The sequence below is a fragment of the Colletotrichum siamense genome (genome assembly GCF_013390195.1).
Source record: "Colletotrichum siamense strain Cg363 chromosome Unknown KSG_Cg363_contig06, whole genome shotgun sequence".
NCBI classification, from domain to species: domain Eukaryota; kingdom Fungi; phylum Ascomycota; class Sordariomycetes; order Glomerellales; family Glomerellaceae; genus Colletotrichum; species Colletotrichum siamense.
In genome coordinates this window covers 4870766-4893736 of record NW_023501019.1, presented here as the reverse complement: position 1 = coordinate 4893736, position 22971 = coordinate 4870766, and the positions used below count along the sequence as shown (strand labels likewise).

The window sequence follows — 22971 nt, the reverse complement described above, 5'->3', positions numbered from 1 at the left end:
ATTTGCATTGATGTCGTAATTCTGGTTAATTCGTACGTTCATTCATACCGTGCTGTTTCTTTTGGAATTCAAGCTAGGCCCCTGTCTTGAAATTACCCCGGCGCATTGGAGTGAATCTATGCCAATGTGGCCATAGGCGGCTCTAGGCAGGCTTCCGAGACCCGAAAGTGCCAATGAAATCAGCCTCCAAGAGTCTAGGCATTGCGCATGCCTGTGGGGACAGACGTCAGGAGAAAGATTCCCCGTGCCAAGAACCGCCAAGGTCGGGTAGAAGGAAGGAATAAGACTCCATCAATCAACTCGTCGAGGACTCTGCTCCAAGATACCATGGCCCACATAACGTTCTGGGCAACCAAAGCCCTGGTCACCAAGTAGGAAAGTGTACCGGTGTGGACTCGTTGTGATACACGAGATTGCTGGAGTCGCAGGTGTTTATAAAATAGACTCTATGTTGCTCAATATTTCACACTTGGCCCAACGGCAGCAAGCTATCATCGAGATGAAGTACTTTTCTGTGGCTCTTTTGGTCATCCTGAGCAACGTCCTCTATACGTCAGGGTTGAATATACCTCGTACAGCTGAAGAGTTTCGCCTTAAGCATCCTCTGCCCAAGAGGACTATCCCATGCCGCGCATCTTTCACGCCGAAATCATCAGTGAACGATACTGACGATGTCTCTGATCACTTTTTAGACGCTGTTATGCGTGCGAATAATGGAGGGGCTGTGTATCTTCCTGCAGGTCAGACATTTGTGATCGGCAAACCGCTTGACTTGACATTCCTTCATGATATCCACATCCGCCTTGAGGGAACCATTAAGTTTACCGATGACGTCGAATTTTGGCAAGCCAACGCTCATCAGCATCCGTTTCAAAGATCACTAATGTTCTGGAAATGGGGCGGTAAAGACGTATGGATCCATGGCGAGGGTGTCATTGACGGCCAAGGGCAAAGGTGGTGGAATGAATTCTCTGGACAAGAGTGAGCAGCTGCAATCTCGTGCAAAACATGGAACTAACTCTTTGGACCAGAATCTTGGACCCAGACAATGATTATCTAAGACCCATTCTCTTTTATGCGGAGGGTATTGAGAATTTGACTGTTGAGGGGATTCTGATGAAAGATTCTCCAGTTTGGCATAATTTCATTGTTAACTGTAAATCCACCTTCCTATCCAAGATGCAGCCGCAGACACTAATACTTCCTCAGCCAAATACATCACATACCGCGATGTCATCATTGAGGCAAAGTCGAACAATTCCACAGTCGAACCAAAGAATGGCGATTTTTTCAACTCTCTCAACGTTGAGCATATTCGTATCGAGCGCGTTTGGGTTGACTCAGACGACGATTGCTTCTCGCCGAAGAGCAATAATACAGACATCCATGTCAATACGATGTACTGTAATAACTCTCATGGGCAGTCACTGGGAAGCCTTGGACAGTATGAGGGAGAGTATGTTTTTGTGAAGGACGTTGTGATTGAGAACGTCTGGATGCTGAACGGAAACAATGGTGCCCGCATCAAGGTCTGGGCTGGGGAAAACGTCGCGACTGGGTTTGTGGAGAATGTGACATTTCGAAACTTTTGGTCTGAGAATGATGACTGGCCTATCTTCTTGGACAGTTGTTACTTCAACGTTGACTCGGAAACTTGTAACCGCTTTCCAAGCAAGATGAAGGTCAGTAATGTGCTCTTCGAAAACTTCCGGGGTATCTCAAGTGGGAGCAAGGGGAGGGCTGTTGCAAGGGTGAGTTGCTCAACGAATGAAGAGGGGCGGTGCAAGGATATCAAGTTCAAGGGATTTGACGTGCAGAGCCCTTGTGGGGGGGAGGCGGTGGTAATCTGCGATGGAGTCGACGGCGGCCTGGGCATTCCCTGTGTCCCTTTTGAAAGTGAAGAGGCGCAATCGGCGCTGAAAGAGGTATGCAACCGTGGAAAGGCCACCATTGACCCTCCTTGGGATGTACGAGACTACGGACAGAGGGGTATCATGTAGTGTCCCAAGACATAACCTTTGAGTTTTCCTGATCTATGGATATGCATAGTGGCATCATTCACAAGTTGTGTCTCAGCCATCACCTGCCCTAGTTGTCTTTATTATGGAGCCGGAAACCTCTGATTTCGGCTAGACTTCAACGTGTGTGATATTTTCGCGGTTGGCGTCTGCCTCACTGCTTTCTTATTGTGTCCCCGTCTTTATTCGCTACAATAGCAACCCTTTTTCTCGAAGTTATCAAAATAGGGTGACCCTTTTTTAAACTCCAGGTATCATGTCGACATGTTTTGGCTCCACAAGCAGCCAGGATCGCCGCTACTCCTAATGGAGTTTAGCCAAGGATGATGACGCACACGAACCAACCATCCATAGCCGCATCATGATTACTTTAAAGAGCGGTCGGCTATCGTCTTACCCGATCGCGCCAGATTGAGCTTTGTGGAATAGCCCACCTGCCAGCACGATCGCAAGCACAATGACCTTAATCCAAGAATTCTGGTCTTGGATCACCCCTGCTCAAGGCCCGATTTCTGCATCCCCGGCATTGGGACATGCGGCGCCGACTACGTTGCAAGTGCCGTTCCCTCGCTCCGACTCCAAGCCCACCGTAATTGCCTTCCTCCGGCATTGCGGCTGTCCATGTACGTCCACTACCCCTGCTGCATGGCTACTCTCAATACTAATAACACAAGTCGCCGAAAAGACGTTCCTTCAACTTCGCGACGCAGCTGGCAGAAACCCCGACGTCAAATTCATCGCTGTGTCCCATTCCTCGGAGCTACATACGTCGAAATGGCTTGCGGAAGTCGGGGGAGTTGGAGATACCAGTCCGGTCGACGTCGTCGTTGACGAAGACCGCACTGTGTACGCCAAGTGGGGCCTTGGCATATCCTCTTTCCTACACGTCCTGAGCCCGGGAGAATTGAGTGAAGTCTTCAGTCTGGCATGGAACGAGGGTATCAAAAATAGACCAACAGAGAGCGGAAATCGCTGGCAAACCTCTGGAGCTTGGGCTGTCAATGAGGGTGGAATTATTGTTTGGGGGCATGCGGCTAAAGGAGCTTCTGAAATTCCGGACTTCGAGGAAGCTGTGACGCAAGTGAAGACAGAGAATGGTGAGTAACCCGCTCATTCTCGACACTCGTGTTCTCTGTTTGCATGCATGAAAGCAATGACGGAATGAGACAAACAAATAGCGATTATTCGCCTCTTGGCTCGTTCAAGCGTCGCATCTCTACTTGGAAATAATTTTCTGCGGTTGTGCTTCGCCTTCAGCTCATTGACAAGAATTCGTTCTACTCTGAATTGTATGCTTGCGTGGAATAGATAGACATCAGAGCGTCTTTTACTCGATTCCGAGGCACCACGGACGTAAAACACACACACACAGACATGAATTCAACCGTAAGAGGCCCATGTTGAAGCCTCGGAAGATGCCTAATTGTCACACCACGTAAATGCCAACCTTGAACGTAGTGGGGCGTGGTCCCTGCCGCGACTTAGCAGTCTGCTTTTGCAATCTCTGAGTACCTTCGTTCGATTTGTTGCCTGCTGCAGTGCCATTTGCTTGCCGTCACTTGGAGATCGTTGGTTACGAACAGCACTGCGTCCTTTACCTCTTGAACTAGACGTCACTCCTTGTTTGTAGACATTCGATGCGAATATTGCCAAGCCACAGGCACGCATAGCTGTGTGCGACAGTGATGAGGAGTCATGCAGCAGATCCGTCATCAAAGAGTACGAACAGTGAGAAGTTCTTTCGGTAATCATTATTGGCATCCCCTGAACGCTGCAGCATGGCGTCTAGGATCTCCGCAGAGAGCCTCCCGGCCCATCCCCGATTGGTTCTTCGTGCCAAACGGTCAGGGATTCATTACCAACATTGGTCCACAGCTCCTCGTAAACCCGTCCAATCGTCGCAGCAGTCTTTTTTTGCCACCCAAAAGCTCATTTCCGAACTCACAGTGTTTGGAAACCACGTGATGGTTCATTGGCGCGGGGGCGCGCACATGGATCTACGCAATACTCCGTATCGCCGTTAATTGAGCTCTCGAGCCTGGAACATTTGTAGGTTGACTGTTGGTTTTTCCATTCCAAAATTGTAGACACCGCAACGCGTATGTAAGTCCACGGCCAACGAGCCGTGCTTCGTTGATTTCATGGGCATTGTTTTATTGGCGTCGACCCTGGTCTAGGAACTTGTTCTGGAGATGGCTGCTGTTGGCGGTGGTGGGGTCCCGACTGTCCCGGTCAGTTGAACCCCCTGCACCCTTAGGCGGCACAGTCAATGTCCGGGAGATCGAGCAAACATTGTTTTCGGCCTGAAATTGACACTTAAGATGGTTTGGGCAGTTCTATTAGTCACCGGAATTCCTGCCCAAAACCCACCATTGCTACTGCCTGCCTTCTTCTACAATCCTGGCCGCATCGCACGAACTTCTGATCCTAGGAAAATCGTCAAGATGGCGCAATTCAACCAACAATCTCCAGAGCAAGCCCACGCTAAGGCGAGCCGCAAATCTGCCTCTTCTTCGTCACGCCCTCCTATGGTCGTACGCATCCCACACGAGGTGACACCTGCGATCGTCCGCCCGAAGCTACTTGTACTAGAGCCACCGTACGAAGGACCCAATGTGCATGAAGTAGGGGTCAAAGGTTCGTGAATACTTTTTCCAGTAGTTACGTCGAGTATCTAATTCAATCTCGCAGCTGTAGGGAGGTTCATGCCGGTCTCCCACTCTCTCAATTGCACCAAAAAGTCCTCTGAAGGAAATGGCCAACGAGGTCCAGATTTGTGGCCATTATGGTCATGGGTAAGCTGACAGCTTTATCATAATTGGTGCTTGGGGATCGATGCGGCTTGAATTCCTATTCTTCTTCTTGCGCTTGCATTAGTTATTTCATATCCTCAGGATGAAGGACCAAGTTTGGCGGTTGGGGTTCGCAGTCGAACGGAGATCTTACGTGGTTTGTTTAGTTGGCACTATAAATGTTTGATTCGCTTTATGGATTTCTAGAGCAACTCAGGGAAAACGGGAGACTCGTGAATGAAGAACTACATTATTCAGTTTTACTCTAATCTGGAAGTTGTGCAGCACCATGTCGGGCGACGGCTTGACATCAAGTCATCTACTACTGCTTCTTTGGGGGCAGCACCGTCGGAACCGGGGGACGAGTAGTAGTTCTTGGTAATTCCGGAACAGCAGGTGTCGGGATACAAGCACAAGCGCTGCTAACCCGTGCAACAACATGCTTATCCTCTCCGCCGCATGCCTCGGCAGCATACCCAGGCACAAGTATGTCGTCGGTGTTGAGGCGCTGGGTGTAATTGCCACAGAACTCTCCAGACTCCTTTAGGCGATCAGGAATGTGTGAGGCCCGCAACGCCCGAAGGCAATTATCGGCGTTGCAGACAGGTGCTTTTGGGCATTCCTTGGATGTCATCTTGACCACGAAGCTGCCGCGCTCGATTGTGTGTACGAAAATGAAGCCGGACTTGAAGTTGGCAAACGAGGACCACGATCCGAGGAATGCAACTGTGCCACCACCTTCATTCTCATCATCTTCGGGATAAATGTCGAAAAAGCCAGCCTCGCAGATGCTGCTACCCGTTGGGTCCTTAGTAACACTGCTGACGTCAAGCACGTTCAACCCATTCCCGTAGTTTGACTGATACAAATAACCATTCACCATGTACTGGTTGTGGTCAATAGACCTAGTCTTCCCAGCATAGTGCCCTACATAGACTGGAGCTTCCAAGTTGCGGATGTCCATGATGTGGGTTGTGGGAAGACCTTGCGTCATTGGGCCGACCTTGGCATCCCTCTCGTCGAATTCGTCGTCAATGAACAAGTACTCTTGCCAAGTTTCGTTATTGACGACACCTTGATGTACGTATTGCGCACCAGGGTAGTCCGTAATTGAGATGATGTTTGTGGTGTTACCGTTCTTATCAGTGACGTCGTAGATGGTAAGAGTATCCTCGTTGTAGCCATAGCAGATGTCTCTTCCATAGTACCGATGGTCTGGGCCACGATATACTAGACACTCAGCATCATGCACATAACCATCCCCCGCAGCGCAGCCAGGGCTTGTGACGTTGGTTGGGTCGCTGATGTCGAGAAAAATCAGACCGCCCCGACAGGGCAGATCGCCTCGCACCCGAATGGTTTCGTTTCCGCCCACAGAGCCACAAGCAATGGCATAGTTGAGTTCGTGATTGACGACGATGTTGTGAGTACGCCCCATGGGGAGCTCGTCCCAGTGCCCAGTAAGCTCTTCCTGAGTGAAGTTCTTCGGGTTTGCGGGATCTAGATCAAGGACCTTCTTCATGTCGAAGAACTGCACTCCATGGTGAATGGCTTCGGACCCAATCACGGCAATATCACCAACGATACGTATTTCACGCCATTGCGAGCCGATTCGATCGTATTGTGGGAGACGGCCGAGGTAAACCAGCTTTCCCTCCTTTGAGATCTCTGCAAAGGCGGTGCCGTCGTATTGGCCAATGGCGACGAATTCTCTACCATCTGCTGAAGTCCAGCCCCATGAAGACGAGCCACGTCCACCCCAGCTGCCAAGCGCTTCATGGGAGAGAAAATGATAAAGGTCGATCTTCATTAATTAGCAATGAGAAGTCTTCCACATGCGTGCGTGCAATAGGCTTACGTTGTTACACCTGAAGGTATTGTGAAAATCTCCAGGGACCGCCTCAGCAAACCCGTTCACACACGGGGTATATCCGAGCTCAGGATACTGAGAACTATCCATATCGCCAGCGGCAATCTCAGCCTCCCATTGAGCCTTTGGGTCTGTCAGCTAAAGCACTCTGATCGGGCATTGATCGCACACACCATCTTGATTCCCATGATGCGGCGATGCACTTCGCCAGAGTCATACTCTGCTTTCGTACCTGCCCCAGCCGCATTGGTTAATCTCAACAGAGACCAGCCGAGGACGGCTGCGGCATGAATGTGCACCATTTCAACGAACCGAAGAACTGACAATAGCGAGAGCTACCGAGAGATGAGCTGCTTGTACGAGCCAATGAGGATCAAATCACCTGGGTACCACGTTTCGATGAAGCGGCACCGCCGGCCTTTAAGTATTGGGAGTCTATATCTCACGCTTCTGCCATTACGGGTTAGGTACCAAGCATCAACAAGATCTGTAAGTTAACTATTGCCAATCAAAGACGGTGTGCGGAGAGCTCAGAACAAGACCTTATTTTCATTCTCACATCAGCCAAAACCCGACTGGAGAGAATCACGCAAGATTTGATGCCACCTCGGGGCTTGGCTAATGGAACACAGCTGCTAAAAGAAGCTAAGTTGATCTTGGACGACTATCACGCTGGCCTTGGCAGCCTTGGCATAGTCGTTTGGACGAGTTATCTGCTGGGACTACTGCGAGGCTTGCGAGCTCCGCCTCAGAATCCCCGCATTGAACACGCACACATAGGTTTTTTGTAGCTTGGCTTTACAATTGCGGTAGGTGGTTACGGCCTTGGCTATTCAACTAGGCACTTGGCCGTTGATAAGAGGAAAAGAAACACTGCTCTTCGCTACGGTGATAACTGAAAGATGGCTTGCTGCACTGCCAACTCGTCAGCTCGCAGCCTCAACCCAGAAACCATTTTACAGCAATGAAAGTCGATTCGAAATTTCGTGCTCGCTTTGATTCCGCCGCTTGCGGCCAATCTCTGGTCTCGATTCAATCAAAACACAAAAGGGCACTAGCTTGCAAGTGAAGTTCGATTCCTCTGCCCCACCATTTGTCGCCCTGGTTTACCCAATCGTCAATCCAGGTCCCTGCTTCTTATTTCTACCACCATCATGCTCGACGCCTGCCAGGAATTCTGCTTCGAAAACTTCGCCGGCAGGACATTCATATTGTTTGTTAGGCTTGTGTCTAGGCGCATATCGCTGTGTCTGTTCATGCGATGCCAACACTCGTTGAGAAGCGCTGGATGATTTTGCTTGACGCAGTCCTCCTTGACATCGGAGAAACTGGGGTTGCCAACCCAGTCAACTGTCATCGTTACGTGTCGTGCCTTCTTGCCGTGGCGCCGAGCGAGCCAGTAATTCTTGATGGTTTGAATGTGCCAAAAGTCTGCCATCTCTCTCAGCACCTCCGCGCCGCGTCCCAACAACCTAAGAAGTCGAGCCTAGTGAGTCGGTTAGGTCAAGACGATGACCCATGATCTGACAGAATTCGAGTTTGTCATTCGTCAGCGTATCGGCTTCAGTAAGCAAAAATCCCTCAAAAAGGGCCTGACCGGGGTTCGAACCCGGGGCCTCTCGCAGTTGTCATTAGACAATAACCCAAAGCGAGAATCGTACCACTAGACCATCAGGCCGTATATCCTTATCGCCAAGCGGCTCTACCGTGCACCAAGAGGCCACAGGTGGTCCTAGCGTTAGGTTCAACACTGGAATTTACAGATCTCTGATGACAAAACATCGCAGGATTCGCTAGTGCTTACCGGATCATAGATGGCTTCCATAAGCATATCGACTTTCTTAACCCCGCTTCTCAGACCAGAATTCCTGACCCAGCCTGGTTTCTATCTTCTGACCTCATCCCAAAGACAAAAACCCTTGGAGCCAGCATCGCCTGACATGAAGCTTGTTATCGCTGGAGCAAACGGATTTGTGGGAACGGAGCTCGTCCGCCAGAGCTTGCGGCTACCCAGCATCACATCCATAATAGCTCTTTCCAGACGCCCCGTGGATATTGGAAACGGAGATTCATCTGCTGCCGAGATATCAAAGCTGACGACTGTTGTGGTTGGATCTTATGACACTTACTCTGACGACGAGAAGGCAGTCTTCGCGAATGCCGATGCTTGCATTTGGTGAGTTCTATCATGTCGCGAATCATTCTTCTAGCCCGGCTCTATCTTCCCTGTCTCTATTTGTAAAAATGAATACAACGTCACGGTATTGCACAGTAAGCACTGATGATGTATTGCATCTATCGGATAGGACAGTAGCAATCACGCCGTCAAGGTCCGATGCCTATGAGTGGGACGAGGTTCAACGCGTTTGTCTCCGCTCACCTCTTGTGGCTCTAAAGGCCATGATTGATGCGCGATCTGAGGCAGCATTCGGCCCCAATTCGAAGCCTATTCGATTTGTGTACATGAGCGGCATAGCCTCGGAGCGTGACCAAACCAAGACTCCCAGTTTCAAGCCTAAATATTCCTTGTTACGAGTAAGCTTGATCAGGTTTTGCCCTCCTCTTCTCTCCCGCTTTTCCGTTGAGGGTCGAAAGATCATTTGCTAACCAGGTTCGAATTGACAGGGTGAAGCTGAAAGTGCTATTCTCGCACTCGCGGAAGAACACAGACCAAAAGTCGAGGTGTGCATTGCAAAACCTGGTTGGATTACTGCACCAAATGATTATATGAAGATGGCTATGGGGTTTGCATTAAAATGGGTTGCATCCTTGCCAAGCATCTGTGTCCAAGAGATATCCGCTGCGATGCTTCACCAAGTTGTCAATGGATTTGAAAAGGATACTCTGCTCAACGACGACTTGGCGGGGATAGGTAGAGCCAATATGTAATGATCCGGACTCAGGGATAGCATTCCTACTTCAAAGAACAAACTGCTTTGCAGTGACGCCGGAGACATTGTAGTCACCAGTAAAGAAATCAATGGTGTTCTGATACAAGAAGACTTCATGCTCCCATTACATATAATCAAGTATGTGGTTAATTTACATCAATCAAAGAAACTTGACTGTTTCTGCCCTCTCGTTTGCATAAGGCACGCTCGGTGTCTTCCATTCGGGAGTTGTGTCTTGCTCGCCCTTGAACTTGACCACAGGCTTCAGAATGCTCAACCTCTTCTTGTCGAAAGCGCTGTCATGAAAGCTTTGGAACCAGTCACTCTCGGGCTGCAGGTAATCCCCAAGAACTCTTTGCCATCCATTCCACACGGTGACAAGGAGATCTAGCACGTGGTGTGATCCTCTCATTTCACCCCATTGGAAGCGTTGCTTGCATTCTTCCACGGTGGCCTCGGGATAAAGCCCAACCTCTTCGGTCAGGGCGTAAGCGTTGACACCAGTCAGACTGGCATGCGAATAGTAACTTCCCCCCTCAACTGCCCGTCTCTTCAGGCCCAACATGGCACCAACAGCTCCGAGGACACCGGTTGACATATCGGAAATAGGCAAACTGGGAAGAACTGCCTCGTTGTTGGACAGATTTAGTGACTTTCCTGTCACGTAAGCAGAACCGGCGGCAGCATCAGCAATCTGCTGCCAACCGGGCCTTTCAGCATAGTAGCCGTCAGGGCCGAAACAGTTCTCGCTGACGTATACGATGCCACGGCCGCGCTCACCAGCCATCTTGAGCAGATCGTTGAGGCCAAGACCAAACTTCGGCATCTTGTTGATGCGGAAACCCTGAATGAAAACATCGCAGTCCGAGACAAGAGACTTGAGAATGGCGGCGTCTTCATCCTTGCGTAGGTCGATGGCGATTGTTCGTTTTCCAGCGTTCAAGGTCAACTGCATGATGTTGATGTCTGGTAAGTGTGGAGGATTCACACGAATCACGTCGGCTCCGTACGCAGCCAAAATTGTTCCGATCTGCGGGCCGGCAATGACACGAGTCATCTCTACAACTTTGACACCAGCTAGAGGACGCTTGTCGTTGGGGTCCAGAGGCGGGAAGGCTACCGGAGGTGTTGGGATTGCCTGCTCTTGCTTCTGAACGTTTACCAAGGGATGTCTCGACAGCGAACGTCCCATCTCCGATTCACGCCATTGCTTGGGCGTGAAGCAAATACTGCCACAGAATCCGTTCAAAAGATTTGTCATCTCCATCTTCTCTGGGCTGAGCTTCGATGTGTGTTGGGCAATGAGCCGGGCGGCCTCCTCCGGCGTCTTGGCGGGTGTGGAGGGGTCTACACCAATAGATCGTAGGACCGGCTCAGCATTCATGCTCCCATGAAGCGAATACCAAACCTCGGGGTCGCTTGTAGGGTACAGACCGGTGGCGCGGTATTTGAGAGGAGTGTCGGTCCATCCTCGCTCCCAGTCAGGAAGCAACTCCTTCAACTTGCCCTGTTTAACCAGGCTCACAACATCAACGCCATCCAAGAAAGCAGTTGCAATGCAACCAAACCAAATGGCAGCGTGCGTGGTATTGACTGTAATCTGACGCTCGTCATTCTTAGCGCCGCGGAGAGTAAGAATTTCGTCGGCCAAGACGCCAGTCATAGCATGCAATGCTGCAGCTACCGAAGTCGCCTTGATAGGTCCGGGGATGACAGGGTACGACTCCCCAGTAAATTGAACTTTGGAGAGAATCCTTTCATCTTGTGTGAAGCCGGGAGTCTGGCTGGCGATAAGACGAAAGATGCGTTCGGTGTCTTCTGGCACAGAGGTGAATGTTTTATCTGTGAAGGTACCCGGGCCGTAGATGTCGGGGATCTTTTGGACAGTCATGATTTATGATGTGTATTCGGAAAGGTTTCGAGACGGAAAGAAAAGGATGCGATAGAGCAGAGTAGGGCTTGCAAGTTGCAATGGCTAAGAGTCCTGGGATATTAGGAAGCTAAAGACCAGAGGGAGTTATTCGATTTATACTCAAAGACGTGTGAGGGCGGGTCATCCGTGGGAATATGGTTGACAATGGCGGAAACGGAGTAAAGACGAAGATATCTCGGTGACCGGTGCGGATTGATTGGAACAGCCGCTGTCGGAAGACCCTTGCGTCCATCAGGGCTGCGAACGCCGTGAGGACCGATGATGTGGGGCAGTGCATCCCGGAGCATGACGTTAACCAGGTTTGAGTCTCTTGCAAGGCAAGGCGTACGCAAGTCGGAGGTTTCTGGTCGACGCGAGTGCCGGCGGTCGAGACACCAGACTAAGGCATGAGAAGAACAGGAATGACGTTGCCGCAAAGCAACGAGACTGTCACAGGCCAAGAGAAGTTTTCTAGAAACTCCACGGACAGGGAGCTGGAATCGCCAAGATTGGTGATCCGGAGATGGCGCACGAGTCGCAGGCCCGCCGCCCTAATTCCGCGGGCGGAATTCTGCCACGCTCCCCACCAAACTGCACGCCCCTTGCCTAGGTACCTTTAGCGCGGGGACATCGGCGTTGTGGGTCGCGAAGGCATGCCGAGCTTCCACGCTCTCGCGACCGGGATCGGCCCGGACTACGTCGTTACTTTCGGGGCTTCCGTCCGTGTAGCTATCTGAAATATCCAAGTAACCTTGACTCCCTCGTTAAATTCACTGACTATCCCATCTCGTTCTCGAAGTTTCATCCGATTTCTGCCACTTTTTCCCAATTCATAAATACCTCCTTTCTGTGCCCTGCTGCCTGCGTCCCGGTCGTGCCATTAGCACTACCAGCACGGTTCTCGAATCACCAGCACACCTCCCGTATCACTGCCCAATTGCAAAGTACTCAATCACCCAATCACATCCTTTGCTACCACGCCAGCATTTTCATCATGCCTGACATTCACAACGTTGCCATCATCGGCTGTGGGTCGATTGGTGCGTCTTGGGCGGCACTGTTCCTGGCCCAAGGACTCTCCGTTGTCGCCTTCGACATCAATCCAGCCGCCGAGACTTTCCTCCGCAATCTGGTTACCGACGCCCTGCCAGTTCTCTCGTCATTGGGGTTGACGAAGGAATCGGATGTCAAAGCGACTGATATCACATTTACAACCGACATGCGCGAAGCCCTCAAGGATGCCGACTTCGTACAAGAAAATGGGCCAGAAAAGCTTGATTTCAAGCGAAAGCTATTCATGGAAATGGCCGAAATCATCCGACCCGATACTATCATCGCAACGAGTAGTAGCGGTCTGACATGCTCGAGTATTCAAAAGGGCATGGGTCCCTCCGGGAGGCCGGAGCGATGCGTGGTGGGCCACCCTTTCAACCCCCCGCATCTCATTCCCCTTGTCGAAGTTGTGGGTGGGGACAAAACTTCCGCATCGACTGTGCAAAAGACGATGGATTTCTACGAGCGCATGGGGAAGAAGCCGGTGCATGTCAAGAAAGAGGTTGTGGGCCACGTTGCCAACCGACTACAAGCCGCGTTAGTAAGAGAGGTCATGTATCTTCTTCAGGAGGACATTGTCAATGTAGAAGACATCGACAAAGCTATGAGCTTTGGGCCAGGCCTTCGGTGGGGTGTCATGGGTCCCAGCATGTTGCTTCACTTGGGGGGCGGCGAAGGCGGGATCAAGCATATGGCGGACCATCTCTTAGGTCCCCTTATGACTTGGTATGCGCCCAAAGACCCTGAAGTGACAGATGAGTTGAAGCAAAAGTGGGTGGAAGGAACAATGAACGGGGTTGCTGGGAGGGAGTATCGGCAGTTGGCTAAGCAGCGTGACGAGGAACTCGTCAGATTGCTAAACATTCGGAAAGAGTGGGATGATTATGCGTCAACCGACAAGCAGTCATAGGCATGTGAGAATGTGTATTAGTGTTAGACTATAATTGATATATCATCTTTATTAAGAGACTTTTTCACGATCTCCTCAGTATTCTCGTCTTCACCTTTCTCTTTTCACTCACCTCTCTTCACAACTAGACACTAGTGGTTGAATGGCACTGAAGGATTTGGAAAACCAAACCGCACCGAAACGCGAGGGGTTCATGGGCATGGCACAACTGGGCAATGACGTCCCACATGAAGGCCTTAACCAGGGACATCCATGTATATAAGCGGGACCACGCGGAATTTCGCCGCGCAATCAGGAAGACATCCGCCGCATTCTGTGACAGTGGGTATGTCGTGAAGACCGAGGTGCGAAATCCGAGTAACGGACGGAACCATAAGTCGAACCTGGTGAATCATTCGCAACTGGCAAATTGAAAACTTTTTTCTACAAGACGGAACCCGACTCGTAGAGCTGCTCTCGAATGAATCATCCGTCTTGAAAGACACCGGCCGCGCAACTTAAAAGTGGTCTTTATAAAGGAACATTTCACGCGGAACGGCTTCTTGTTTTGGTTCTTATCTTTGCCTGGAGGTTTCACTCATTACGACTATCATTACGGCAGTTTCATTACGGCTGTCAACTCGATTCGTTTAACACTGCCTATTTCAAACACTTAGTAACAATGGGCTCACAACCGCAGCAACGTCTTTACATCCTTGACACGGATTTGTCGCATCCTCATCAAAACACGCGGGCCGGACGCATATTATCTTGTCTTCCAGATGGGAGTGACCTTCGAACGATCATTGATAATATTGATACTCTACCGGATGGCATTGCCATAGACCATGCAAACGGCCACATGTACTGGACAAACATGGGATCAAGCTTCAAATCCAACAGTGGTTCTATCGAAAGGGCCAACTTGGATGGATCTGACAGGAGAGTTGTTGTTCCTGTGGGAACTTCAGGTGTCTTCACACCGAAACAAATCACCATCGCGAAGAGAAGCCAGAAGCTGTACTGGTGCGACAGAGAAGGCATGAAAGTCATGCGAGCAAATCTCGATGGTTCTGAGGTTGAGATTCTTATTTCGACAGGGAATACCGAGGCAGATATGCTAGATCAATCAAGGTGGTGCGTCGGCATTGCCGTGGATGAGCAGCGAGGCCTCTTCTACTGGACTCAAAAAGGTCCATCAAAGGGCAACCAGGGTCGTATTCTTCGAGCGCCGATCGAGCCAGCTTCGGGCGCCAGCGAGTTGGTCCGAGACATTGAAGTGGTCTTTGAGAAGCTGCCGGAGCCGATTGACCTGGAACTCGACGAAGAGATCAGTATGCTGTACTGGACAGATCGCGGAGATCCCCCCACTGGCAATTCTCTCAACCGAGCAAATGTGGAGCTGGGAGGAAAGATTGAGATTTTAGCGATTCGCTTGCATGAGACGATCGGTTTGGCTTTGGATAAGAACGCGAGCGTGGTGTATGTGACCGACCTGTCTGGTGGTATATATGCCATCGATATCAACAAAAAGGAAAAGGCGGGTTTATTTTCAGAATTGGGCGATACCACTGGAATTGCTATAGCATAACTTCAATACTATCTCAAAGTTACACCACGATTGTGGGGTGTAAATAGTGGCATATTTGATACAAGCTTTCGAAGAGCGAGTAGGTCCACGTGACCTCCAAACACGTATATTTCGCCAGACCGCCTTTTTATCCACACTTCATTGTTGCTTTTTCTTTGATCACATTATCGTTCCAACCCCCACACGCGCGACGTCAAGAGAATCTCGCAATCTCGCCCATCCGTGTTTAGTTCACCCCGCAACACTTCTACCAGCCCTGCTCAAAGCCGCAAGGCCCATTGATAGCTTCTCATCTTCCTGCGTCAACCACTGTCGAAATTCACCGCATCATCGCCATCCAGCAGCATTGATAACGAACGCCGAAGATGGTCGCTGCTGGTCTTCGATCAACCTATCATCAGTACAAGCAAGACACAGATGTGGTGGCATCATGGTTGGCATCCTCAGCAATTCAGTCCGGCTACTCTGGTCCTCTCAATGGTTCGGCAAACAGCCCTGCCACCAAGAAACTGAAAGGCAGGGCTCGAATGGAGGCTAAAAAGAAGTTGGCAAAGGCCGCTGCTGCCTCGGCTAGCTCAAAGCGAAAACACGTCATTGCCATCAAAGACTTCGTTCCGCTAGCCGAGCATGTGGCCGACAAGGTCGCTTCTGCGGCTCTCGCAGTCCCGGAATTCTTCTCAGCGGCACTAAACCGTGTTATCGAATCCCGTCGACGGTTTTCTGCTATTCTGCAAAGATTTCGATCGTTCCAAGACGTTGCCGGGGATTCCCAGCACGCTTATTTTATTTCGGTCCTCGAGAAAGTACGAGAAACTTTCAAGTCCCACATTGGTTCGTTCGACACGTCGGGCTTGAGGAGCGCTCTACCTACGGATGATGTCAAAAACGATGACAAGCACAACGCTAGGCTTCGGAACGGCAACATGTTTGAATCTCTGAGTGTTTACGAACCCTCTGATGAGTTCTTATCTGCTCCAGACGCAGTGTTCCCCAGTCTCGACGATGTTCAGTACGCGGCTGAGGAAGAAGACACACAGACGGAATCTCTTTTCATTTTGTCGACGCTTCTGGCGGATTTCTTCAAACTTCGTGAGGAAGTATTCGGCCTTTGGCAACAATATCAGGCTGGATCTAGAGATCTTGCTGCCGTTGCGGTAGCTACAAACACTGCCATCAAGCTTGCTCATAGCATGGAAGATGAGGTTTCCACGCAGCTGAAGAAGCTTGGTGGGGTGGAAGAGCTTATCCCGATGGTATTTGGGGGCGCATGTGCAGCTCGGGGGCTGCATCCTGAGGATAAACGTCAACCTACCGATGACTACAACTACAGGTGCTACGCTGAGGCTAATATGTTCTTCTATAACACTTTATGCCTCCTGAACGCCTACAAGGGACAGGGTCTCTCTGACACGTGTCCTTCTTACAATGGAAAGTTCGGCTGGTACAGAGACGATCGCAAGGCTGAAGACGACCGGGAGCGCTGGCAAGAGGATAAAGCGGCTCTGTTGGAGCTCTTTGCGGACATGCATGTCATCGTCACGACGCTCAAGGGCATCCAAGTTCAAGACGAGTTCGTCAAAGGTTTCAAGCAAATGATGCAGACGAAGAAAATCCCCGGTGTCTGGCTTGCATTTGGCGCACAGATCTACCTAGACATCCTCAAATCCCTTGGTTCTGAAGTCCGCAGGGGCGAGGAAGATTTGAAGAGGATCACGAATTCGATTGGAGATGTCGTCAGAGAGGCACCAGAGCTTAAGAGGAGTCGCCACTTCAAGGAGGCAATTGATGATCTCCTGATGTCGGTGGACCAGTGGGGCTCAGATAAAGATATCTTCAACATCATACGGCAAGTTGGTGGTCTGCCAACCAGGCCATCCAACTTTTTGAGTCACAATCCGATATTCTGCGGTCTACACGTTCACGACATAAGAACAGCATTCCACCGGCTTGGTATCGAGTTCGCATCTAAGGGAAATTTGATGCATGCTGTCCAGCTGTATCAAGCGCTGCGGCAAGAAGGAATCCTTGAGGAACAGGAGAAGAGAGCGGACCTTGAATTCATTATGAAGATCCAAGGGAACTCGGCATTCTTTGTGGGAAATCCTCCAACATCTCTTGAGGCCTATTCCAAAAACTTTGCACTCACCAAGGGAATCTCAGCGACGCATTGGTTACCCAATCGCAGCACTAAGAACAAAAAGATCCCGATGTCTCGGGCTGGTATCAGAACCATCAACTACCAGGCTAGGGCATCTATGGCCTTTGCTCAAACGTTCATAGTTGACTCGGATTCAAGAGGGCTCAATGTCGAAGTGGTTGATCTCATTCTCGACAGCAGTGGATGGTACAAGAAACATGATTCCGACGGAATTCGGGAGCTTGAGTCCGCAAGCACGAATGATGAAAAAGACTCGATCAAGAACAAGAGAAAGGTGCGTGATAATTCAATTTAGTATGATCTTGCACGAGCTGTTGGCTGACACTGGGTGTTTCAGGCGGCTATAAGATCTCTTAGTCCAGTCCAGCTCACCCATCAAGTTTGCATGGCTGTCGACGAAGAAGTTCCTGGCATCATGTTCAATTATTTCAGCTTGGAGCTCACCTGTCGCGAGCTTCTAGAGACTGTGCGTGATGCTGTGGACGAAAACATTGGAGGCGGGTCTCTCAGTTCAGGGCTGCTGCAGCAGATCGATACACAAGTCTGCGACGTGGTTGGTATCATTTTTTCAGCGGCGATAGGGCAGGGACTCCCGCCTTCCACCGCGCCTCTCAAAGAAGCAGCCGATGCTTTCAGAACAGTTCCAGAGGCGAAAGTCTAATGTCATATCGAATGTGTTGCCTAGTATTACATCGTATAAGACTGAAAAGTTCTTCCCAGCGCCTAAGAACCGTGAACGTGTGTTATCTCGAATCACGATTTTGCGTTTTATGGATACGACTCACTTTGACAGATTCATCTGCACTTGGTTCAAACTACTCTTTAGGCTGGAGACGCTATTTTCAGCGCGCTGCCGAAACTCCGACATTTGAAGCGCGTGTCTCAAGCCTAGGCTTTAGTCCTCTCGATCCAGGAAACTCATGGTTAGTGGAAGATCGAGTTCATAACGCTGAGGGTACTGCATGCTTGACATCAATAGTTACTTGTTGCAGATTAGCAAGGAAGAACGAAAATAAATCTGTCGCCACTGAGCTGCAAGACATGACACAATTTTCACATCATAGTCGTGTCGCAAACGTTCTCAATCTCAACGTAGATATCATAAATTACAAGTTCAAAACAGAAACCAGCAGTTCCAAGACATTTGCCTGCTTCACTTCTTTCGATTTGACTCGGCGATCTTTCTCCTCATTACCTGCCTGCTGCTTGGCAATATGGAAAGGATCCATCCGCTGCCGTATGAAGAGTTGAGTTGTTATGGCGCTGCTCGGACCGCGGAACATCGTTTGAGGGATTCTTGCGGAAAAAGCTTGTCGGCTTCAATGTGCAAGATAGCTTCTCAGCGGGCATGACAGGGAAGTCTATGTCGTATCAGAGTCCATCATTCTTAAGCAAACTCTTATGTGGTCAGTAACGGCATCAAGGAGGGGCAACTAACCTTCAGGCCGAGTGACATGGGTCAGTCCAAAGCAATGCCAAAGTACGACATCCTCATTCTCGACATTTTCGTCTCGCGTTGCATACGTTGCAAGTCCAGTGTCCTCCCGACTTTGATTGGTGAACTCCCCTGCGGCCCATAACTCATCATCTCGGTATCGTGTTACCCAAATGGGTTTGGATGCAAAAGTTCCCCGCCGATGATTGAATGTCTCAGGTCCCATCATCAACATTTGGGTAGGTGCTGCATGAAGCTTGTATCCAGCCGGCTTGCCCGATATCTCATTCACGCGGGATGGGTTCGTGATTCGATACGTACGACCGGACGAGAGGTCTAGGTCATAGCCGCCAGGCTTCGTAATTGGAGTGGTTTTGACGCGAAACGCACATCCAAAGGGGTCAAGATTAGGGTTACCCCGAACGGGCAAACAATCGTCCCGCACGACTGTATTGTTCCTTTCGCCATCAAGTATCGGGTCGATGCGCACACAGAAAAGATGTTGGTGATTTACGGCAAGAACCCCAGGAGCTACCACCGTGCCCCACGGGGATACGCTGAGGTCTGGACGGATTGGCATGGTAGACAGGATACCTGTTGCCCGCACTTCAATGTGAAGATTAGCGGCTTGGTCAAGCACAAAGGCTAAAATGTACTCGTAGTTGGCAACAGTCGACGTGCATTGAATGACAAGTTTGCGGTCCCGTACCACTGAAGACTTGCCGTTGCGGAAATTGGTGTGCTTCCAGCCAATGCCGTCATCGACTTCATGCATACAAACCACGTTCGGCATCAGCACAGGGTCTCCGGTAGCCGAGACGCGCACTCCGTCGAAATAGGCGATGTGGCCGAGGCAATCGCATCCAATAGCTAAGCTATTGGATGTCAGCCCAAACCCAGAGTCACCAAGATCAAAGGCCTGCTTTCGGTGGTAAGGGGTTCGAGGATCGCCATAAGGAACCGTCATTTCGCTCATGGACACTCGGTAGAAAAGAGATCTTTCGCCGTACCGCACATCGTGCAAAACGGGACCCTCTCGTAGTGACCATCCCAGTTGGAATTGCCACTTTTGCCAGAGTACAGTTCGATCGTCGATTTGGAAAGATGGGCCTTCAGGCTGAATAATATGCAAAGGCTTCAGATCTTTGCGTAGTGCCTCCGTGCCGAGTATGTTGGCACTATATTCGACAGGCTCGACGGGTGTCCATGGCTGAGTTTCGGTATCAAGTTCATCGCCAACGCCGAGCGGAAGTCTTTGAAGATCCACAAGCTCCATTGTATGTGCATCGAAGATAGGTGCAAGTGGTAACGGGGTTGAATAGTGATTTGCCTCCTCGTCGTCGTTCAGAGCCAAGTACATGTAGCATTGAAAAAGTCGTCTTCTTTCGAAAGGGTCATCCGTGCCGTATGCCCAAGGATCGTTCAAAATTCGGGCGCTATCCAGACGCTTCAGTCTACATTGTTCTAGGACATTTCATTAGGCATACCTTGGTGGAACTTTCAACTTTGCAATCTCCGCAAGAACTGCCGGGTGCTTATTGCAGGCCTTAGTGACGAGGTCGTATTCTACCCAGTCCACTGGGCCTTGGACGTCTGGAAGTTCTTCGGTGGTCTCTAGAATGCCGCTAGAGACATTCAAAATCGATTTCGTGAGAACTTTCGAGTTCTTTTGGTGGTAATAAATTCGAGCTTTGCGATCTGGTACCCGGTTACCCCTTTGCAGGTGGGCGAGAACCTCGTCTTTGGACGGCTCTGCCAGATCAACCACCTTAAAGCGGATGCACATTGGTGGCAAGCTCAACTCCTGTAAAAGGAGCTGTGATGCCTTGCGGACTTCATCGACTGATAGAGGGTCTAGGGGGTGTTTGGGCATGGTGGCAGAATGAGGAATAAAGACTGTTTGGGACGAGGTGCAACCTATGGCATCTGGTAATAACAATATCGCAAGCCAGTCATTTAAGTATTGTTGAGTCAATCCAAATAACCACACTCGGACACTGCGATCACCTATTACGGCCCAGTATTGAAGGATGATTTGATCCCGAAAACGGAAATAGCTCCAGCGATGGGTTGAGAGAGTATGTGGGATCTTGCGACATCCCGAATCATCCACTATTTGTATTCACCCAAAACTTAACTCCTTTCGACCACCTCGCCTTTGCATGTGACAAAAGAATCAAAGTATGCATCGCATAAGTTCTTGGTATCTTGGAGTACTTGCAAAAGGGGATGCCAAAGTCATTAGGAATAAAAGTCAAGATGTAAGTAGACCTGTATACGCCAGTTGGTGCGACGCGCCAGCTTGGCACGCAACCTTGGGGCGTCGGTGGGTCAGATGCATTGTTCTTCCCGAAAAGGAAAAACTCTCAGCAACTATGACGGTGCGGACTGTTGTTCGCGCGTGGCTGTTTCTCCCTATGACTCCATCTATAGTATCGTCTTTGAGCGAGCCGGCTTGCCAACACTTTTTCCGGCTCCTTGCATGTTTACTATTCTCTTATCTCGCATCTATCTCGGGAAGATACAAGACCATCGTGCGAATTTAGCAACCCTCATTCTTACAAGATGCGGGGTTTAATCAACCCCCATAGGTACGAAGGTGATTTGTATTACTTGCCCTTACGAATCAGGTGGCGTAATCCCTGAGGACAATCAAGTCTTAGCTTTGAAATGAGCGAGTCGATGAATCGTACTTAGGTGTCGGCATTGACACGAGCGCTCCCTTTTGGTGACTGTCTTATCTCAAAGACTCCAAGAATGGGATACAAAAGCATTCGGCTTCTTAAAAACAAATTCTCTGCCATAGGCTTCTACTATCCTTCTGTGTCATCGTCTGAACCAGCCTGGGTGTCTGATTCAAGATTGAAGCACTGAGATAACTGGTGTCGTTCCTGGGACGTGATAATTCGAGGCGTCAGTAAGGTGTCTGAGTCTAGTCTACATGTAGATTGCCAAAGGTATGGGAAGTGAGACTCCGTTCAGGCCTTGAACATGAAATAAAGTTGACATCAGAGTCCTGTATGTGCTTTATTTCCTAAAATGGCAATAGTCCGCATCCGCACATCGGCTCTCTTCGTCACAAATCCGATTACGACGTACAGCGTACACGTATCTCATGGCCGCATGCCTTTTGACTCCATGATTTAAAAGAACAGATATGCATGTTGCTGTCTGAGGGCCTCGGAGCAGGTCTTTTATTGCGCAATCAGTATTTCTTCGGTCGTTTTTGATGTCTACAAATGTACTTACAAACTCCATCCAAGGAATGTTAGGCCAGGCACGAGTGTGATTCGCCCTAGCTTCCCAAACCTTTTCAAGCACTTCTGTCATTGCAGCATGTTCAAATCCGGTTGAGCGCTTGATTTGCTGGATGCATAGTGTGGCATAATGCATTTGGTGTCCTGTAGAGGTGTCGACAGCGGCGAGGAAAAGGGGACATAGCAACCGTTTGTGAAAAGGGGAGCTCATTGGGATTCGTGAACTGGCGTCTAGTATAGCGCTGACCGAGACTTTCACCTTGTCAGATTCACAGGGAATTGAAAAGGTGTCTGGCCAACGGATCACTCGCAAAAGACAGGCATGGCGATAGGCGTCGGCAAGATCTCTCCATTCGGTATCAGGGCTGGGATAATCTAGTTCCTCCAGCCTGATATTTCGAAAGAACACTTCTGCATCTTGCAAAACTTGCTCGAAATCGTTTAGACTGATCGATTTGGCTTGGTGGCGTTTGGCCGCTGCGATGACCTCGCCTATGCGATGGAAAACGGCGGGAGGGCAACCAACCAAGGTGTGGAAGCTTGATCGTGCTTTCGGGTCAGCCACGACACATAGGCGAACGGCTTCTGAGTAAGTAAGTTTCTCTGCGCCACTGAAACCCCTCAGTACATCCAACCTAGCGACTTATGTCAGTTGAAATGTTGCGTGTCTTCAGAAAGCCTGAAATGATGAACCCACCATGCTAGTGCTGACAGGAAGAACATGCTAGCGCTTGACGTCTGTCCGAGGCTTGAGGCCACTGCAACTCTATCGCATAGAAAAGACACCCCTGTCAGATGCACGGCATGGGCGGATATGCCCATTTCGCAGATCTTAGCTCACGTTAGTGTGACTGATGGGCTCGGATCCGGGACGTGGGGGAGTTAATGACGAATTCTAGATTTGCCAAGACACTCACGTCATGCAAGACCAAGAGCAGTATAATCGCCAGTACGGCGTCTTCTTCAGCAGCCGCCAGTCCGTAGATCTCTTCCTTTATAAGAAGCGAACTCAGAGCGTTGAGGGCTGCCACTCGATGTTGTAGAGCCGTAGCCATATCAACCTGTTCAACTCCATAGGGTGACAGAGTCATATGGCATGCGGCCA

At 50.0% G+C, this 22971-nt stretch overlaps 9 protein-coding genes across 9 annotated transcripts; 6 read left to right on the top strand and 3 right to left on the bottom strand.

The window, feature by feature from the left end:
- Positions 1–499: 499 nt before the first annotated feature.
- Positions 500–1755, top strand: pgxB-2 (putative exopolygalacturonase B; the record flags this gene model as incomplete). The annotated part of the gene is made up of 4 exons (XM_036642175.1): positions 500–981; positions 1032–1156; positions 1210–1686; positions 1751–1755. The coding sequence occupies 4 exons, from the start codon at positions 500–502 to the stop codon at positions 1753–1755; spliced, it is 1089 nt and encodes a 362-aa protein (XP_036493206.1).
- A 720-nt stretch (positions 1756–2475) lies between these two features.
- On the top strand, positions 2476–3123 carry CGCS363_v010325 (uncharacterized protein; the record flags this gene model as incomplete). Its single annotated transcript, XM_036642174.1, has 2 exons — positions 2476–2641; positions 2693–3123. The coding sequence occupies 2 exons, from the start codon at positions 2476–2478 to the stop codon at positions 3121–3123; spliced, it is 597 nt and encodes a 198-aa protein (XP_036493808.1).
- A 1339-nt stretch (positions 3124–4462) lies between these two features.
- Positions 4463–4822, top strand: CGCS363_v010324 (uncharacterized protein; the record flags this gene model as incomplete). The annotated part of the gene is made up of 2 exons (XM_036642173.1): positions 4463–4655; positions 4710–4822. 2 exons carry the CDS (start codon positions 4463–4465, stop codon positions 4820–4822), a joined length of 306 nt encoding a protein of 101 aa, XP_036493577.1.
- A 310-nt stretch (positions 4823–5132) lies between these two features.
- On the bottom strand, positions 5133–6868 carry CGCS363_v010323 (uncharacterized protein; the record flags this gene model as incomplete). Its single annotated transcript, XM_036642172.1, has 3 exons — positions 5133–6614; positions 6669–6803; positions 6854–6868. 3 exons carry the CDS (start codon positions 6866–6868, stop codon positions 5133–5135), a joined length of 1632 nt encoding a protein of 543 aa, XP_036493208.1.
- A 1752-nt stretch (positions 6869–8620) lies between these two features.
- CGCS363_v010322 (uncharacterized protein) lies at positions 8621–9569 on the top strand (the record flags this gene model as incomplete). Its single annotated transcript, XM_036642171.1, has 3 exons — positions 8621–8856; positions 8987–9215; positions 9306–9569. The coding sequence occupies 3 exons, from the start codon at positions 8621–8623 to the stop codon at positions 9567–9569; spliced, it is 729 nt and encodes a 242-aa protein (XP_036493207.1).
- A 162-nt stretch (positions 9570–9731) lies between these two features.
- On the bottom strand, positions 9732–11462 carry Sugct-0 (Succinate--hydroxymethylglutarate CoA-transferase; the record flags this gene model as incomplete). Its single annotated transcript, XM_036642170.1, has 1 exon — positions 9732–11462. One exon carries the CDS (start codon positions 11460–11462, stop codon positions 9732–9734), a length of 1731 nt encoding a protein of 576 aa, XP_036493578.1.
- A 1015-nt stretch (positions 11463–12477) lies between these two features.
- Positions 12478–13446, top strand: lcdH (L-carnitine dehydrogenase; the record flags this gene model as incomplete). The annotated part of the gene is made up of 1 exon (XM_036642169.1): positions 12478–13446. The coding sequence occupies one exon, from the start codon at positions 12478–12480 to the stop codon at positions 13444–13446; it is 969 nt and encodes a 322-aa protein (XP_036493209.1).
- A 2493-nt stretch (positions 13447–15939) lies between these two features.
- On the top strand, positions 15940–17469 carry CGCS363_v010319 (uncharacterized protein; the record flags this gene model as incomplete). Its single annotated transcript, XM_036642168.1, has 1 exon — positions 15940–17469. The coding sequence occupies one exon, from the start codon at positions 15940–15942 to the stop codon at positions 17467–17469; it is 1530 nt and encodes a 509-aa protein (XP_036493753.1).
- Positions 17470–18561: 1092 nt separating this feature from the next.
- Positions 18562–20482, bottom strand: AO-I-0 (Copper amine oxidase 1; the record flags this gene model as incomplete). Its single annotated transcript, XM_036642167.1, has 3 exons — positions 18562–18572; positions 18931–20045; positions 20097–20482. 3 exons carry the CDS (start codon positions 20480–20482, stop codon positions 18562–18564), a joined length of 1512 nt encoding a protein of 503 aa, XP_036493754.1.
- Positions 20483–22971: the final 2489 nt, after the last annotated feature.